An 18,384-nucleotide genomic window follows, 5' to 3' on the forward strand; every position below is an offset into this window, starting at 1 on the left:
CAAAGGGATACTATTCAAGTAATTAAGATGAATATTTGGTGGTCAGTCCCCTGGATCCAGTTCTTCTACGGCGTGGGCTGCCTGTCCTGTCGTGCTGTGCAGACACAAGATGGCGCGTATTGATCGCCTTACCCCTGCTTAAGCACCTTGCCTGAGCTAGGGTAAGGCGGTCATTGTGCGCAGCCCTATGTTTACGCAGCACAGGCAGGACAGGGCAACGCACCATAGAAGATCTATGTTGCAGTCCCCTACACTCCACTCCTCCGTATGGAATGAAGCTTTTGGAGATGTTGGGCTTGGGCTGGTAATTAATCAGGAAAAGGGCAGAGGTTTCCAAGATGTCAGAGTGGGAAATTGTACCGATGGATGAGAGGGTTTCAAGATGGATTCATTTAAGGGGATTCATAGTTTGTCTAAGGAGATAGTGTCCGCATGCATGAGCCTCATGGCTTATTTTGTGAGAGGATATGAGAAGGAATCCCCACTTGAGTGTCGTAGGAATCTTTTTTCCTTATGAAAATATAATAAAACCCCACTTAGCATATCATGCATAAACTTAAAAAAATATAATGTTCGTGTAAGGAGAGAGTATCAGAGTAGACCCCCAGTGCTCATCATGTGAAATGCCATGGGAAAACCCCATGATGAGCATCTCTTCAGCAATTGGGACTCAAGGAGTCAAGGGTGTCAATCGGTTTAATTTCGATTTTTCAGTTCAATCTTGGTTCGGTTTTCAAGACACAACATGTACAAACCAGAACTGATCCAAAACCTATTAAGTTAAAAACAATAATAATAAAACTAAAAAGGGAAAGCTTTTATACACGGCTGTGTAAGCCGTTTATGTGAGAGAGCCTCTCACAAAGAGTTGGAAAAGTCAAATATCCCCACCCCAAAAAACGAAAAGTTTCGATTTAATTCTACCAAAATTGAAAAGTTTCGATTTACTTCAATTCAATTCATTTTATTTCAGACCAACACTTGTAACATTAAAAAACCAAAATTTAACCAAAATTTAACCGAATTAAATCTCAGTTTTTGTAACCAATTCCAAGCCGCTTTTTTTCACTTCAAATTGGTTCGACCGGTTTCGATACCACTTCTAAATTGACACCCTTACACTATGGTACTTTTGTCCGTCAAGAGCCTTGAACTTTAATTAATTGCATTTCGCATCACTGCGTGCAAACAATAGAATGTGTCTTCTGCTCAAGCGTCAATTGATAAAGCCCAGCGGCCAGCACCAAATCTGATATGTTCCACGCTTAGAATATTTTGATTTAAAGTAACTGTTCTGCTTATAATATATGGGAAAACTATTTCAACCTTCATAAAGGAAATACCAAATTGCAAAGAAACATCAAACAAGAATTGATCAAGAAAGCCCCAACACAACTTTACTTCTAGTAAATGATGCTTCATAATTAGCAAGTGGAATGCTCCAATCACCACCCACTAGTACATATTGTGGAAAGAATATACAAAGGGGTAGAGATGTTTGAGCAACAAGCCCCTACAATAATAATTCTATTACACTGAAAGGGTGAAAAGAAAGCAACAAAAACTTATAAACTCAACGTCAAGAACTAGAGAGAGAGAGTTTCCCAGCAGCCCCAACCAATCCAATGACCTTGAGAAAAAATACAGCATTGGATTGCAAGAAAGCTTGACAGGAATATTGGATTTACATGTAATCGATATAAAAGCATAGATGGATTCATGAGAGAACAGAAACTCAGGTGGCTGAAGCAAACAGCCAAAGCTGAAGTAGCATCATTGGAAGCAATCTCTCTATAAGAAAGTGAGTGGTCATTTCCAATGGCGAGGCAGCTGAGGGTTTGGATGGAGTCCTACCAGCAATCGCAGGAGCAACTGCACTCCCACCAGGGGTCCTTTGCTGCTGATTTGTTGGCAGTGGGTTCTGTGGTCTGTCATGAGGTGGGGGTGTTAGAGGTAGTCTCTCACCAGCGCTGAGATCTTGACCTGTATGAACAAATTAGCTACATCTCAGTTATAAAGAAATAGCAAATCTAAATGCAGGCACAAATGGGGGAAAACCTGTTCTATAATGCATAGACTAAAGTACTAGACAATTTCTGAGCAAAATGGCAAGAAGTTTCTCATTTCTATTGCAAAAGAAAATTGTAGGGAAAAAGTTGAAGCAAAAACAAAGTACTCGAATGTGGTAAAGCAGACATACGTCGACTTCTCACTCTGGCACCTACATATAACTCCAAACACCACGTCCATTCTCACCAGGGGGGGGGGGGGAGCAAAGAGAGATAATCTCACAATCTAATATAGCATTGCCTTGACACTAAGCAGAAAGTAGTAACAGCCTAACAGGTGAGTTTACACACCCTGTGAACAACATAAATAAATACTTGATATCACCTCATCCAAACCCAAGCATTCCAACCCCCCCCCCTCCTTAAAAAAAATAGACGGATACTGCCTGCAGGATCATTGGAAACCATTTATACTCCACGAAATTTAAATATCTTCCAAATGACAGGAAACTCAAGAGAAGTTGAGAGAACCCTGTCCCAAGGCTATGTATGTTTGGCAAAGAATGGAGAAAAGGAAAGAACAGAGATTTCTTTTCCCTTCTCCATTGAGATTTCTTTTCCCTTCTCCATTTCATGCCAAACAAACATAGCCTAAATTTCAGTCGATGGAATCTAATGTAACAAGTGCCTTAACAAGCATAGGAAACACAGTAGTTACCAAAGCAAGAGATCAGAACAATTGATCACTTTCCTATCATTTCTCCAACTTTCCAAGAGGAATACATATAAATTAGTAGAGGAACAAAAAGATGGAGGACCCTTCCCCTCATAGAACGGAAAGAGCCTGGTACTCACAACTGGAACGAGACCAACCCAGCTTCAAATTTTCCCTATCGAACACCAAGCGATAACCCATCATGAAGTTCTCTGCATCAGAAATTCAGTAGTACGCTAAATCCCAAGAAAACATGGGAAGTGGGAAATACTGATTTAAAGAAACAGGGAAAGAAAACAGAGCAAAGAATATTAATCAAGGATGCAACAGCGAGAGTTGGAACTCACGGCCAATGGTCCCAAAATTTCCTTCTACTGGCATTATTGCTAGACAGAACCCCTCAACTCCCTGCACCACAATAATTCTGAGGTTATTCACACGAAAAAGGAGTTTACGATCATTACAAGCTTTTGATTCACAATAATGTGTCAAAATTGAAACTAAACCACCTGCCTGGCTGAACAAATAAAATAAATATTTGCACCAGATCATTAAAAAAGGCAATCATACCATGCAAGAGAATCAAGTGCCTGTTCAATTTTTCTTTTCCAAATCAATGCCACAATTCAAGAAAGCATTAGATTGGGCACAAACACATATGAAAGCAACAGCTACAAAAGGGTTGGTATCCTTCACTGTGGAATTTCGGAAACCAGAGCCACCTGGAAAGTCGGTCTTCATAGATGCTTGCTATCAGTTTAGTTTGATATCGATCCAAAGTGTGTCAACCCCCTCATCCCTCCCCACACACACACACAATTGTTCAAAACATCTATTTTTCCAGGAAACTATTCAAACATGGTCTCACAAAAAAAATCTGGTTGCATATTCTTTTTTTTGGATAAGTAAATTATATTAAAAAACAAAAGAAAAAGGAAAAAATAAATATACAAAAAAACAGGAAGCCACCTAAGTACAGTTGCATATTCTTTAATGCTTGGTTTAGGTTAAATTTTCAGAAAATAAAAAAGAGGGCAGGAAATCAATAAATCTTATTAACAGGGATCAGAATTACCAAGTGATAAAAGTACCCAAGGTGCCAAGGCTTCCTAAAAGCCTAAGAAGCAAGCTGCAAGCCTGATGGTGTCAAGTGCAATTTAAAAGATATATAATATAATCGCTATTAAAACACCTAGAGTAATTGAAGATTCACATACACGACAAAGACCAAAAAATTACTTACTACAATAAACATAATTTATGAATATATGAAAGTAACATTACACCACCACATTAAATTACAAGTGGCGATAAATAGATCAACTAAGAACAGCCCAAATTCTTTAACACATAACTGGGGTGCAAGAGAACAAAGTCTAAGATCCATAACCTAACAATCTGCAAAAGTGCAGAGAATGCTTAATTCAACTAAAGGAAGCCCCTAATACTTTAATTATAGAAAAAAAAGTGTGTTATGGATTATTTGCTTGAGTAGAGCAAACCAACAACAAAGATGCACAGGAGCAAGCCAGTGAGGTACAAGGTTAAAGCTCGTGCTTGCTGTGTAAGGCTCATGATTAAGGCCTGCAACTTAACAACACTGATGGAGGCCTTAGCTACTCTTTTTACCTTCTTCTTCTTTTCTTTTTCTTTTTCCTTTTTTTTTTTTTTTTTTTTTTGTGGGGTGGGGGAGGGGAAGAGGAACTAATTGGCATATTGCTTTTTTCTTTTTTCCGAAACTTGATCTCATTGAATTTTAATTTTAAGAGTTGGTGCAACCAAAATATCTTAACTTATTGTTTTGACTGGTTGGTGCTTCCGCCAAAAACTATTATAATACTCATTTGTCATAATTGAGTAAAAATTGAACTGAGCTGCATGTAAATAGGCATGACATACACAAGCATAAATTTTAATATAGTAAATACAACTAAATGAGGAAGTAGAGCATACAAGTTCGGATAAACATAACTGGGTCAAAGACGAACCAAACCTAATCCTAACAGACCCAAGTAGTGGCTACCACATCAAGTATCGCGGTTTATGTAGGTAACATCTTGGGTCTTAGCTACATGAACAGCAAACCAGTCTAGCAGTAAATTGCCACATTTTATGTGCACATGATTAGGAACCAAAATTGGATCTCTCCTTACCTGAATGGTCAACAGGGCCATACAGAGAGAATGTTGATCAACACAATCTTTTTTCTGTACTAATATATACTCTATAAAAAAAGAAAGCTATTCAAGTGTTACGAGGAAACACAGATCAGCCATTGAGTTTCTCAGATGGGCAACTATTAGATGGGCCATAATACTTCAAACATGAAAAACAAGGTCAGCATTTATGTTTGATTTCTTAGGTGGCAGATCATCCATATTATCCATCCACCACTTGAACTGGTGTCTTTAATCTGCTGGTGAAGATATAACAATGTCTTATGATGCAAGTTATAACATCTTACAAGAAATCTCAGAAAGTAACTACCCCCACCCCCCCCCCCCCCCAAACAAAAAAATTCTCAGAAAGTCAATGTCTGAAAACAAATCAAAGTGCACAAAATCAGTTTAATTTCAAACCCATACAATTGACAATTTCAGTAGAAAATTTAATTTAGAGTTCACTTTTTCAAATTTTCAAAAACATAGCAGCTAATTTGTTGCCCCATCTTAGTAGGTAATTACTCCACAAAGCTTTGTATAAGTAGGGAAAACAATCTTCACATTATCAATTAAAAGGAACTCGATAAGAAGGAAGTGTAGAAAAGGTTGAGTGAGAGGGAATGCGGTTACTACCATGTAATTAGTTTGCCAAAAGATGAGGATATCTTACTGTCCTCCCAAAATGAGTACTATTCTTATGAAGAAGGTAAGGGTGTAAGTGCATGATAAATCATCATGATCGACTTCCCCTCATCCAATCTCCTCCTCTTCACTCTCAAGTCCTGAACTCCCTCAATATGACCATGGAATTTAATATCATTTAAATAATTACATTCCCCTGGATGGAAAAATCAACTTATATGTACTTAAAAATTGATGAGTGTTGCTTGAAACGGCAAACATTTTTCACTCCTTTCAACATTATACTCTCTTTTTTTTTTTGGATGGGATGGCAGAAACATGCATACCTTATATAAAATACAAGATTCCATTAGATTCGACTCATTTTCATGAAATCATTTATTTTGACCCTAGCTTCCTTATTTCACAGCCCACACAAGCATGTGTGGCATTTTGGGTTGAATAGGTGTGTGTGTGTATATATATATATTGGGTGGGGGAGATGAGATATAGGAACACATATCTCGTGATTTCAACCGCTATAGAATAAAGCAAAGACTTGAAGGGATGGGAAAGATCACTTTCTTGAGGTTTTATTCTTTTTTATTTATTTATTTATTTACAGCACTATACAAGTTGATATCTGAATAGAAATAAATAAAATAAGTAACAATAGCATGACATTAACAAAATTCCTCCACAGATGTTTAGCAATAGTGGTTTGATTTTGTAGTGAAAGAAGGGAATTTTGGAAAAACTAAATTCTAAAAGGAACAAGTATTAAAGATTGGTATAAAGAAGTGATATAGCTGATCCACAGATTGGTAAGGTTAGGTTAGAGTTTTATAAGGATATTCATTTTCCTATTTACTTTGTTAAAAAAAATGCTTGAATTTTCAAAAGAAAAATATAATTATAACAATAAAAATAAAAATAAATGCATATTTAAGCATGTTATTACATGAAAATGTAAAAATTGCTTAGGAAGTATTGTGGCTACATTTTTTACTGTTTGAGAATACTAAAGAAATACATAGTATCCAATATTTTAAAGTATTTCATGAAGTGAAAAACAAGGGTATACCAACACCTCATAATTAAGAGGTCATGAGTTCAAATCTCCTTGGGGCCTACCTATCCCCCCCCCCCCCCGAAAAAAGGGTATGTAATCTGTATCTTCCATCATATCTGGTCATTTAATACTCAATTTTGTTTTTGTTATTATAGTATGTCCTAGACCCCGTATAATTGTGCCAAATGATCTATTGCATTAAAAAATTGTGCAATAAAACTACCAAAATAGGTTTCAAAACCATCAAACTAAGTTTTGAAACTATTGAATGTTTCCTCATACAAATAATTATTTGATGTTTATTTGAACTTTAAGTAACATCACCTAAAATTGTACAGAAAAATTTCAAGAAAAACCCCATGGTTTCTATGATTTCAAGAATTTTTATCTCATTTCCCAGCAGTTGAGATAAATGTATATGGTGAAATTAAATTCCTTACCTCAAACACAATTAGAACTTCAACCTACCTTTGTTTGACCCACCCCTCTTTACAAGGTCATCATTTAGCTTTCGGTTTCTGTAGTATGGTTTTCAGCCTAGAGTACACCCACCCCCATTGATTATCACTTGAAGGACAAACCCTATACTGAAAGACCCAGAAAAGATTAGCAAAGGAGAGGCAAGGTGAATGAAACATAGGGGAAATAGGGAAAGAATAGAAACCAATCTAAAGTCTAGTGGTCGCCAGGAAATTCTGGAACCTCTGTTAGCAGTGTTATCATCTTAAGTTTAGAGGTTGTCAGTAAATTCTGGACCCTCTGTTAGCAGTGTTATTCTTTCAAATAACACAGAAAAGTGAAATTTGTCACTCATTCTCTTCACCAAGTTTCAAATAAACTGGTTAAGTTGTTTCTTAAGCATTAAGCCAAATTGTTCCCATACTTGTAGATTGTTTAGCCAGAATCTTTAATATATTGCACCCAAGTAAGCCTCATCTAAGGCATCACATAAATGTCATTTCACTTCAATACAACAAATGACCTAAAAAGAAGAAAATGAGAAATAAAGACAACGGTTTTAAATTAATAACGACAATACCATAACGATGGATATGGATCCAAATCGTTCCAAGGATGAATTTGCATAACCAAGATAAGCACTCCAATTCATGAAAAGATTTTAAGGAAAAGCTCTTGAACAGAACCATAAATGCACAACTTTATTATAGGCCATCATTTAAGACAATATAGACAGACCTGATTTCCTTTGATAAGAAGAACAGGATTATGGACCAAAAAGCTGTTGTTATGAGCAAACATGAGAGTCACGGCAGGAATGTTGGACAAATCCTGTGAACTGTTATCATAAGAAGCACTAACGATCAGCATCTGCAACATAGCAACAAAGATCACTTCAACTAACTTGCAAAAATACCTGGCTTCATAACAGTATTCGAAAGGAGAGAATTTGTAGCTGGACTTCGTGGCATTTACTCCTCTGTCAAACTAGAATCAGGAAAGTAAACTTTCAGTATGAACCAAGGATTTTAAACTCAGAATCGGGGGTCGAATAGGACGGAATCAGTCCCAAAAACCCTAGAATCGGCCCCCTCAGATCTGAAAACCCAGGATCTGGTCCCAAGAACCCTAGAATTGGGGCCACTCTGGAGCGTCCAGAATCACGATTGGTCACAGCCGTTCGGATTTTTGAAACAGTGGTATGAACAAAATAAATATAATTCCCCATTTAAGCGTTCCAGGCAAAAGTACCTCAGCAGCTACTTTTTCAAGTACTCCACCAGGAAGAAATGTGAATGATGTTCCACTATCAACCTGTGCTTGGAATCCAGTTTGCTTAAGACAGGAATTCCCAATACAGAAACCCTCCACTCCAACAATGTATGTATAACTGTAACGATTACAAGCGAATCCCAAAAAGCATTAAATGATAGTAAAGAACTTGAGCCTAGCTCTGAGCATGCCTATGAATCATAAGCTGACAAATGTAATCATTACACTGTGTGATGAAACCATACTATTTTCCATCTAGGGGTAAGAGTGGAGTGGTTTGTTGGGTAGCAAGTCCTTCATCCCCAAAGAAAATTCTTCCCGAATCATCCTCACTGAAACAAATAGAGAAGGAGTTCTGAACCAGTCCAGATTTTGCAAGGAGACTTGGAATTGAAATGTCTCCAAATCCCAAGCCCAAAAGGCCATCAGGAGCCACTCCATCTAAATAACCACCACTTTGCTTCCTACCACAACTGCATCAATTAAACAACAGAAATTATAATTTAAGCTTTTCAACTATTAAGAACAGCATCCTATCCAACCAAATGGCAAAAATTAGCATATTGAATAAAAACAGTAGCATAAAGACCAATGGAACACACCCTACAATGACAGGAGCCTTCATCAAACTTTTGGATGCATTGGAATCGCTTGATGACAAATGCACTATGTCCTCAACCAGCGATCCAGAGCTTGACGTATTTTCCGAAAGATAGTTAGCAATGTAAGGGCAGGGATCCGTTGGACTTTCGCATTTCAGACCCAATTCACAGAGTTTGTGGCTACAAGATAGATGCTTGCTGGTGCTTGATCTAGATGGGCTGTACTCGCTCATATCTTTATCCTGCATAATAGATGCCCCAAATACCAGGGAGCACCTGCCAATCAATCATTCGGAATAAGTGCTAAACCTGTTACCAAGTTTTAGCAGAACAACTCCACAACCCAACCCAAATAAGCGTAGTTTGGAGTCATGCAAGAAGTGAGCCTTTTAGAAGTAGCAGTTAACATAAGGTTTCTACTATGTCATCAGGATACGTCATATTTTCGAAGTATTTTCAGCTGAAGACCACTTTGCATTCACATACAAGATACATGCCAACAATTAATTAGATTATGTTAACCATCCATATCTTGTTTCAACTGTTCATTATGTACAATGTATAATATTTTAAAGAAGCAATGCTTCAAATGAACAGATAACGGAGAGGTCAGGAAGAACTATTTAAGATCAGAATCCAGTTTAACAAAAAGCTGAAAAAGAGAAGTTTGTCATCCCCAGCAGGTTTGCGAAATAAATAAAGTACTGAATAACAAAGAGAAGTAGTAATGCAGCATAGACCTTGTTGGGTCAGCAATTGAGAAATCCAAGAGGGCAACGACCTCATCAAACGCCCAAAAGTGAGCCAATTAAAGCTGTGCATATGAAATGGCAACTCTATGCAAAGGAACCAGGATACGAGGGGTTTTCGTATTTGTCGATTCACTAGCCCTATGATGTCAAACAATTTCCAGCCCACTTAATCGACCCAACATGTTGCCAACCAACATGTATGGTATTGGCCCAAATGCATATCTAATTATCTACAGAGAAAGAGGACTAAGCATGGTATTAAGTATTGTTACATATCAACCGTATCTGTTAAGGGCAAAGTAAAGCTGCCATTCCCCCTTGACAATTTTCTTGGGTTCTTGAATATATTTATAATAATGAATGGTTACAAGAGAAACAAACAACCCAACTTACTCACACACCGACAGACTTCAGTTGTGCCAGCTGGCTACAAATACAACTGTAAATAAATAAACCAACCAGAACAGACCTAGGTTATATCCATAACAGCCCCCCCCCACCCCTCTCAAAGTCAAGTCTCCTGGAAGGAGATTGAGTTTGGACAGTAACTTGTGAAACCTGGTGGTGGAAAGACCTTTTGTTAAAATGTCCGCCATCTGATCCGTGGTAGAGAGGTATCGAACATGGAGATCTCCCTTAGCTATTTTGTCATGGACAAAGTGGAAATCTATCTCAAATCTATCTCTATAAGGTTGTTCCAAGAACCCTTTGTATGGATATTTAATCTATAGAACTTTGCAGCAAATGTTGGTACAGAAAATTTTCAGTAAACCACCTCTTATTCTTTGTTCTCTCAACATCTCATCCAGATCATTGGCAACAAGTTGCATTAGACATTTCAAAAACATTCACTTTAATCTGACATCACCCCTACCCCCAAAAAATTGGCTTTTCGTGATCCAGAAGCCAGATTCCAACTCAAATACAAAGTAGAAAGAAGAAGAAAGAACTGCAGCAGCACGAAGAAGGCCTTCCCTAAACCAGCAGTTCCTGTTTTGAACCAGTTTTCTAGTATTTTTCTACCCTATGGTTTCAGTTTCTGGTTCTCTCTGAAACCAGAATCATGGGACTTGTTTTTAGAGGGTGGGCCTTGGTGCAACAGTAAGGTTGCTCCATTGTGACCAAGTGGTCACGGTTCGAGTCTGGAAACAGCCTCTGCAAAAGCAGGGGTAAGGCTGCATAAATTACGACCCTCCCCAGACCTCGCAGTGGCGGGAACCTCATGCACTGGGTACATCCTTTTTTTAAGCTGTTTTAATCAAGCTGGAATAGGATCGATAAGTTACAGTTTTGTTTTGAGTCTATTTCTGGTTAAAACTGAAATATACCACCGAAATGGCTGAAATGGCATTGAAATGACAGAAATGTCAAAATATACCACCAGTATGACCGAAATGGCACTGATATGAGACCTATTTCGGTGAAATAACTGAAATGTTGAAGACCTCTAAATTCGCACGATTTCGTTTCTACAAGTGTCAAAACCGGACTATTTTATCGAGGTGAAAAAAGAAGCTCTTGCTGCTGGTTCAGTGGAATTCAAAACCAATACTGATGTGGATTCAGTAGTGAAGGCTTGGTGGATTCCAAGCCAGCAATCTGGTGGATTCCTAAGATTGGTTCTCTCTCTTCAATCTCTATTTCTATTCCCCTTCGATTATGTGTCAGTTCTAATTTCTGTACCATACGGTTTTGATATTCAAATAGAATCTTTCAATTTCAGGTTAGTTCTTGAACTAGGGTTTGGTTGCTGATCTGTTTATCAATATTCCCTGGAATAATTGCCATTGATTTGTTTTACTGTTCTTAAATTTCAAATTCTGTTCTAAACATTCAAAACCCAAATAGATTTTCAAGAATCCTAGTTCTGTTCCACTTCTTCAATTTTGATTTTCTCTGAATCTGATTTCTGTTTCTGGTTTTCTGGTTTCAATCACTTACTCAATTAACTATTAAATACCATAGTTGAATTCTGGTTTGGAACCCTAAAACTGTCCATCGATTCTACTGTTCTTAAGCTTTCCTACTTCCAGCTGGATTGCTTCATAACTTTGAATCTAAACATTAGTCAAATTTTTGCTTCATAACTTTGAATCTAAACATTAGTCAAATTTTTGCTTCATAACTTTGAATCTAAACATTAGTCAAATTTTACTGATATTTTGAATCTAACCAGCAGTCAAATTTTACTGGAATACTCTACTGAGTCTACTCTGATAATAGAACAATCGACCAGGGTTTTGTCTTAATCAGATCAGTCCTTTTGAAGTTATTGAATTTTCTCCTAATCTGAACTCTTCATTATTCCTGCATTTCAGGATTTTATTAAGTTTTTTAAGCCCTAAACCAGTAGGTGACTAGAAATCCCATTATTCAGCCAAGGAGTGTTTCAGTCACTGGAACTATGTTCTTTGGACACGTTCTAAAAGGGGCAAGGAGCATAAATGTGACAGTTTCTTTTGCAATTAGTGTAATACTTCCAGCAAATTCACAAGACAATGAATATATTGCTCCCAATTTCTTCCAACTTAGAAGTATATTGGTAAGCTGCAACATACTGTATAAAATGCTCCCTAGCAGAATTCTAACATACAAATGTCAATCCATATGCAGAATAAAGAAACCATGAAATATAACAGTGTGCAGTAGAAGAGTTAAAACAAAGACAATTAGTTTAAGACATAACCATATAAAACCAAACTATGAGAACAAGAATAAATAGGAAAACTAGAGAAGTGGGCGAACCAGAACACTGTAGTAACTGGCAGCAAGAGGAGCACATTGTATGCAATCACATGGAACCCAGAGAAGATCACTCCCAGTATCCAATGCAACAAGAAAGGAAACATTTGGAGTCCCTATATCAATCCATGTGTAATGTAGCCTGTCACATACAGGAAAAGAGATCTGAGATGGAGAGATAAGATGGAAGCAAAAGACAAGAATTTTGACTGAGAAATATCAGTTTCAAGTTTCAACTGCAAAAGAGTTGAAATAGAGGGAAGTAGGGAACTGTGGAGAGTGAAGCATCATAATGCATACCATTGGCAGATCCCAAACTCAGTGGAGTTTTGACAAAGAGAAGAATTGGTATTTTCAGAAGTTCCTACCCGGCTACTTCGTTCTTTACCATAAAATTCTTTTACCTTGCGGTATTATTTTCAGGTGTTCCATACCAGGTTCTCTCACAGTCCTATTTTACATCATGTCTTCCCTCTTGCAATCAGCAGAAGATTTCTGAAGTTTATGTTTGGATGAACAACCAGAAAAGTAACAGGAAGCAGAAAAGAGAAATATGGTAATCAAAAAGGACTCTTACATCCTCTGTATTTGTTTCTTAAAACCATCCTTTAATTTAATTTACGAAGAGATTTCCCATAGGAGGTCAAAACATGTAGTAAATCAAATCCATTTATTTCTTAAAACACTAACTAATTTGGTGTTTAAGTGCTGTTTTCTACTTGGAATTTTGATGGGTCCATTTGGGGACTAATGTAGGGATTCTCAGTCCCGTGCAAGCACAACTAACCTTTGGTCTACTCATAGAAAATATTTTCCATTGGAGCTTGAAATGTGCACATTCGGAACAGTAACTTCAATTGCCCTTCTCCCGTTCTAGAGAAATAAATAGTTGAAACAGAGTAAACTTCAACTTGCATAAGCCTCCAATATCAACATTAATGTTTAGTGTTTGACAATGAAATTTCTCGACAACTCCTCAATAATAGGAGAAAATTTTTCAAGACTCGCACATAATTTTTTTAAAAAAATGGCGTTCCCAGTGCACGAGGCTCCCGCCACTGCAGGGTCTGGGGAGGGTAATAATGTACGCAGCCTTACCCCTGCTTTCGCAGAGAGGCTGTTTCCAGACTTGAACCCGTGACCACTTGGTCACAATGGAGCAACCTTACCATTGCACCAAGGTTGTTTCAAGATTCACACCATGCCACATTGAAATGAAGAATCTTGAATCCCAACAAGTGAATTCATAAACACTTCTCCAGACTTAATAAGAACAATGTTTGAAGACCAGTGGATAAAAAAATAGTCAAAAACAGAACTTTTTGCATAGGAAAGGTTAGGCATGAGAAAAATAGCCATGAAAAGCAATAAGAGTTGGCAGTGGGAGTCAAAAGAAAGAAGAACAGCAGGAGCTATTAGGATTTTCCTAATTAAAGTCTGGGAAAAGGGTTGAAGAAAAAGCTGGTGCCTGTACACTTCTGGTGGTCTGTAACTGATTTCTAAAAGGGTGTACCCAGTGCAAAAGGCTCCTGCCACTGCGGGGTCTGGGGAGGATCATAATGTATGCAGCCCTACCCCTGCTTTTGCAAAGAGGTTGTTTCCAGACTCGAACCTGTGACCACTTGGTCACAATGGAGCAATCTTACTGTTGCACCAAGGCCCGCCCCTTTGTAACTAATTTCTGGAGGAAGTTTTAGGATTTCAATAAAACTAGTTTGAGAAACAAGTACTTCCGCAGAATCTGATCAAATTTCATAGTTATGATCCCTGAGATCCTTAATGCCGGGAACTTGTGTGTTTAGTGTTTGCTTTATTTCTCTCTGACTGTTAGTTAAGTAGGATGATTTAATTTCCAAGATCACAGCATTTGATCTATAGCTCAAATGAGTAGGTCTTTTTCCTTTTCTTTTGGCATTAATCAGGTCATGTTAGATTTTGATTTTAAAAGCAAATCAGTTCCTGTTTTTATTTCTCCTATTTTCCCTCCTCCCTCTCATTTAAGGTTAACTAACACCAAGGAAGGGTTATTTAATGGATATTTCAATTCAAAAACTCTAAGGGAAATTCCCTCTCATCGGTTTTGGAATTGCAAATGCAATGGGAGAGATCAATGTCAATGAAGCTGTCAAGTGAGCTGACCATTATATTGGTGAACCATCACCCATGTCAAAGGAAGTTAATTATGGTTAGGGTATCCAGCAGCATAAGATAATATGAAGATCAAGGTTGTTGGAACATGGAGTAGGAGGAAGAAAATAGGTTGAGGTGAAGGCCTGAGGAGATGATGTACTTGAGACAAGAGAGGGTGATGCAGATGCCAAGCTGTTTGGCAAGAAATACACTTAGGGAACTCATGGGAGAAAGGCTGGTTCACTTCACCAATTAGTGGACCAACCCAATGGACCATAGGGCCAACCAACTTTATGTTGGGCAAGCCTAATAGGGCTGGGAGTTGCCGGGTCTCTCAAACCCAGATCGTGGGGGCATAACTGTCAATTTTTATTGACAAAATTTTGAAGTACAATCCTGGCCAAGTGGCATCTTTGGTGGGGACCGCATGAAGATTTCGGCTGCACCTTTTGGAGAGTGAAGATTTTATTTTGTTGCTATTTTCTTTCAATCCTAGTTATTTAAAGAAGTTTCTATTTTCATGTTGCAAGTCTATTATGTTAAGTTTCTATTTTTCTTTTAACTTGAGGTGCAAGCATAGCCCTTTAAATATTTGTAATGGCTTTTAGAAGCCCCCCCACGATTTTTACAGTTGAATGAAAGATTGCTTTAGCAAATTATGATTCTTTTCTCAAGTTTAAGTGTGACTTGAAGGGCTGTTAGGAGCCTGGCTGGGAGAGGAGAGCCGAATCCCACTATCCTTCTCTCTCTTTTATCTCATCTTCTGCTCTATCTGTTAGAGCCCCTGCTGTGTTGTGATTGTTGCTGCTGCTGAAGAAGACCAACCGTGGGCTGAAGACACCCCCCCACCCCAACTGTGCTCCTGCTGATTGCTCCTTCAACTGAAGCTGCTGCTGCTCCTTTGCAAGTCCCCAGTTGCTGCAACCTTCTAATTCCATAGCACCCACCACTCCACAGAAACTGTTGAATTGTGGAAAATAGCATCACACCAACACTTCCTCCACTTGATCCAAATTTTAGCCTGTCATGTTGGCTAAATTGCCCTATTCTCCATAACCTTCTATTTTCATTCCACCCCCATAACTTCAATTCTACACATCAGAATTTCACCAAATTTACAGTAGAGCCTTCTCTCTATAGTCCCTCGATCCAAGTAAAAGCCCAAACTGGTGGCTGGTTTGGCCTGCAGGAGATCAGTTTCTATTTTGGGTGTCGCTGTCATATCTTCCAGCACAACCATCATAACCAATTGAAACTTTCAGCAGTGTTTCTACCCTATACAAGCATCCTTCAATCCAAAGCTGGGAGAATTCCTTTGGCTGGTTTGGCTGATTTCATAAACTTTCTAATTCTGCCTCTTGTTTTTATTTTGGATTTGTGGGTTTACTTGGGACTAAATTAACCTAATTTAGTCTTACATTAGAGGGTCAGCATGACGAATCCTCCTCCAGAAGGAACTCTTTCCATACTTCATGTTTATCTGACTACAAGTAGTTGTTTATTTGTTGCTTTTTAACCTTAAAACAATTGCAAAAGAGAGGAATAACTGAGCTCCACAGGTCACTATTGAGGTCCTCTGTGGTTAATACACCTTAATTCTGCATAGGATAGCATTCCCCAGCCGATTTTGGAGATCGCTTTCAAACAGAAAGAAGCAGGACTGCTTCTGGTGACCAATGGAACTCGCAAAAAATCCACCACTATGTCACAAATTGATATCCATTCAGAATATTCCGTTAGAATTCTATTAAGAATAGAATTAATATTCCTATTATGGACTAATATTAAATAACCTAAAACTCAAGCTAATTATAATATTGGTCTAATTAAGGGGGTCATTGGGTGATATTAGGAATCCTATGTGGACTGGTTTTAGTGTGGGCAGATAGATTCCTATTGGGACTGTGATGAGTTAAGCCCTATAGGAATTACTACATAAAGAGAACTAGGTCCCCCCTCTACCCATGACAACTAATTATTCTCAATCTCTATTGAGGAGTGCATCCTAGAAAGAGAGGGAGATATTCAGTGTTCATTGTCCCTCTGCATTCGGTATTCTCATCAAGCCAGTTACTTTGGGAATAGAGGGGAAGCACTTAGATCTCGGTCTTTATTTTCTGCTGTGATCATTATTACTATGGATGCGAAACAAGGTTAGTGGTTCTATCCCTGTTTTCTATTATTTATTTGATTGTGTTCTTGAATGCCCTATGGAGATCCTGTCTTTTAGGGTTTTGTCCCTATTCAGATCAAATTAATCTAATATATTCTCCATTACTGATCCAAATTTACTCAATTCCATGGGACTAATCCCATTTAAGACGTGATCATGATATTTCTAATTTGACAACAAAATATGATAAACAGGTAAACCTTGACCCAAACAAAGTCAGCTTAAAAGAAAAGGGGCAGAAATTGTTCCTAAAAACTTCTACTTCTAAAAGCAAAGTAGATAGCTCAAACTAGGAATATGAATAAAATAAGTACGATAGGAAACAGGTCAAAACACTATGGACCCAATCTGTAGCAACCGGCACCCTATATCCAGAACTGTAATGTTTTCTTGTTAGAAAGATACGGTGTTCCTGCGGCTTGCTTTCTTGTTGCTTTCACCGCGCATTTTACTGGTTTGTCGTTCAAACCTAACAGAGCTGCGAAGAGTGCGTAAGGATTGCATAGGACCATCGTAAAAAGGTTCGTCTGTGCAATGTCCGATCCGCTCCGTAGATACCAGCTAAAAAAACTGTGCAAAATAGTTTTGTTCCGAACGATCCATAGGGCAAACTGAGGTCGTTGAAAGATAGAAATACTATTTCACACGGGAACGATTTTTTTTTTTTTTATACTACTACTACTACTACAAAACAATGCGCATGAAATGAAGCCATCCAGTCTAAGAAAATCCTAGTTCACATGCTTCAACCGAACAAAGAGCGAATTCACTTACCATGCAAGCTCATCTCCAAAAGCCATCGTAGTGCTCCCCTCAGCCGGGAATAGCAACTGATGTCGAGGCCCGAGCTTCATCCTCTGCCTCTGCAAATCGTTGTTAGCAAGCAACTGGTAGTAATGAACACTCCCCCGCTTAGGCCAGGTACTAAAGAACACCTCATTTCTAGGAACCCGTAAAGCCATCGCTTCCTCAGAGAAACGATGAATGAGCTTCGAAGAAAATGTAAGAGCGAGAGAGCAGCAAACTAGCATAAATGCCACTACCAGAAAAAACAGAAACCGAATCGCCATGGCTTCTGGTATCCCTCAAAAAGGAAATGGTGAAGTAAAACCTATTTGGATCAAAACACAGAACAGCTAGGGTTGTCCAAGTAACAAATCCTGAGCTTTAAGGTTTACCTTCGTACGAAAATGAAAGATATGCTCACACTCATAGATCTAGTGCTCTCGGAAGCTAAAAGTTTTCAGATTTCAAGCAATGCTCTTCCCTCGAACCTCCTTCAAAGAGATACAAAAGCTTCCGAGCTATCCAGGCGTCCAAGAAGTGTATGGTAGTATGCTACAGTGTTTCTGAAGCACTGATAGATTACGACTCTCCTGCGCACTGAGCGCACCGCGTCGATCCCTCGAATACTTACTTTCACACGGTCCGATACAGATTTGGATCCGGATTCTGGAGTCCGGAGTCGGGACTCGGGTGGGACAGGGGAATGAGGGAATCCTGCTTAGTATTTTTAGGTGCGGGTTACCACATCCGAGAATGTAGCCTCAAACGTAATTATTATTATTTTTTTTTTGTAGGAACGTAATTAATTAAAGTAATTAAAAATAACAATAAAGATGATCCGGTATGGTGGTCCCTAGGTGACGTGTTACGTGGGGCCCATATCTCACGC

At 38.3% G+C, this 18,384-nt stretch overlaps 1 protein-coding gene across 2 annotated transcripts; it reads right to left on the reverse strand.

Moving 5' to 3' along the window:
- Positions 1–1,308: 1,308 nt before the first annotated feature.
- Positions 1,309–17,875, reverse strand: LOC122648849 (aspartic proteinase-like protein 1). Of its 2 annotated transcripts, none has more exons than XM_043842119.1 (10): positions 17,484–17,875; positions 12,410–12,548; positions 8,913–9,154; positions 8,556–8,783; positions 8,290–8,428; positions 7,955–8,025; positions 7,777–7,876; positions 3,072–3,132; positions 2,865–2,936; positions 1,309–1,983 (listed from the first exon to the last, which is right to left on the reverse strand). In XM_043842119.1, the coding sequence occupies exons 1-10, from the start codon at positions 17,777–17,779 to the stop codon at positions 1,736–1,738; spliced, it is 1,596 nt and encodes a 531-aa protein (XP_043698054.1). In that variant the 5' UTR covers positions 17,780–17,875; the 3' UTR covers positions 1,309–1,735. The 2 variants fall into 2 exon arrangements, with proteins under 2 accessions (XP_043698054.1, XP_043698055.1); XM_043842120.1 differs by having other exon boundaries at positions 8,913–9,188; positions 17,484–17,620.
- Between the last annotated feature and the right edge of the window lie 509 nt (positions 17,876–18,384).

The sequence above is a fragment of the Telopea speciosissima genome, chromosome 1, assembly GCF_018873765.1.
Source record: "Telopea speciosissima isolate NSW1024214 ecotype Mountain lineage chromosome 1, Tspe_v1, whole genome shotgun sequence".
NCBI lineage: Eukaryota > Viridiplantae > Streptophyta > Magnoliopsida > Proteales > Proteaceae > Telopea > Telopea speciosissima.

Coding starts and splice junctions, on each gene's coding strand:
- LOC122648849 (XM_043842119.1), bottom strand. CDS start 17,779: ATGGCGATTCGGTTTCTGTTTTTTCTGGTAGTGGCATTTATGCTAGTT. Junction 8,784..8,912: donor AAGGCTCCTGTCATTGTAGG/GTGTGTTCCATT, acceptor TAATTGATGCAG/TTGTGGTAGGAAGCAAAGTG. Junction 1,984..2,864: donor GGGTTGGTCTCGTTCCAGTT/GTGAGTACCAGG, acceptor TTGTTCATACAG/GTCAAGATCTCAGCGCTGGT.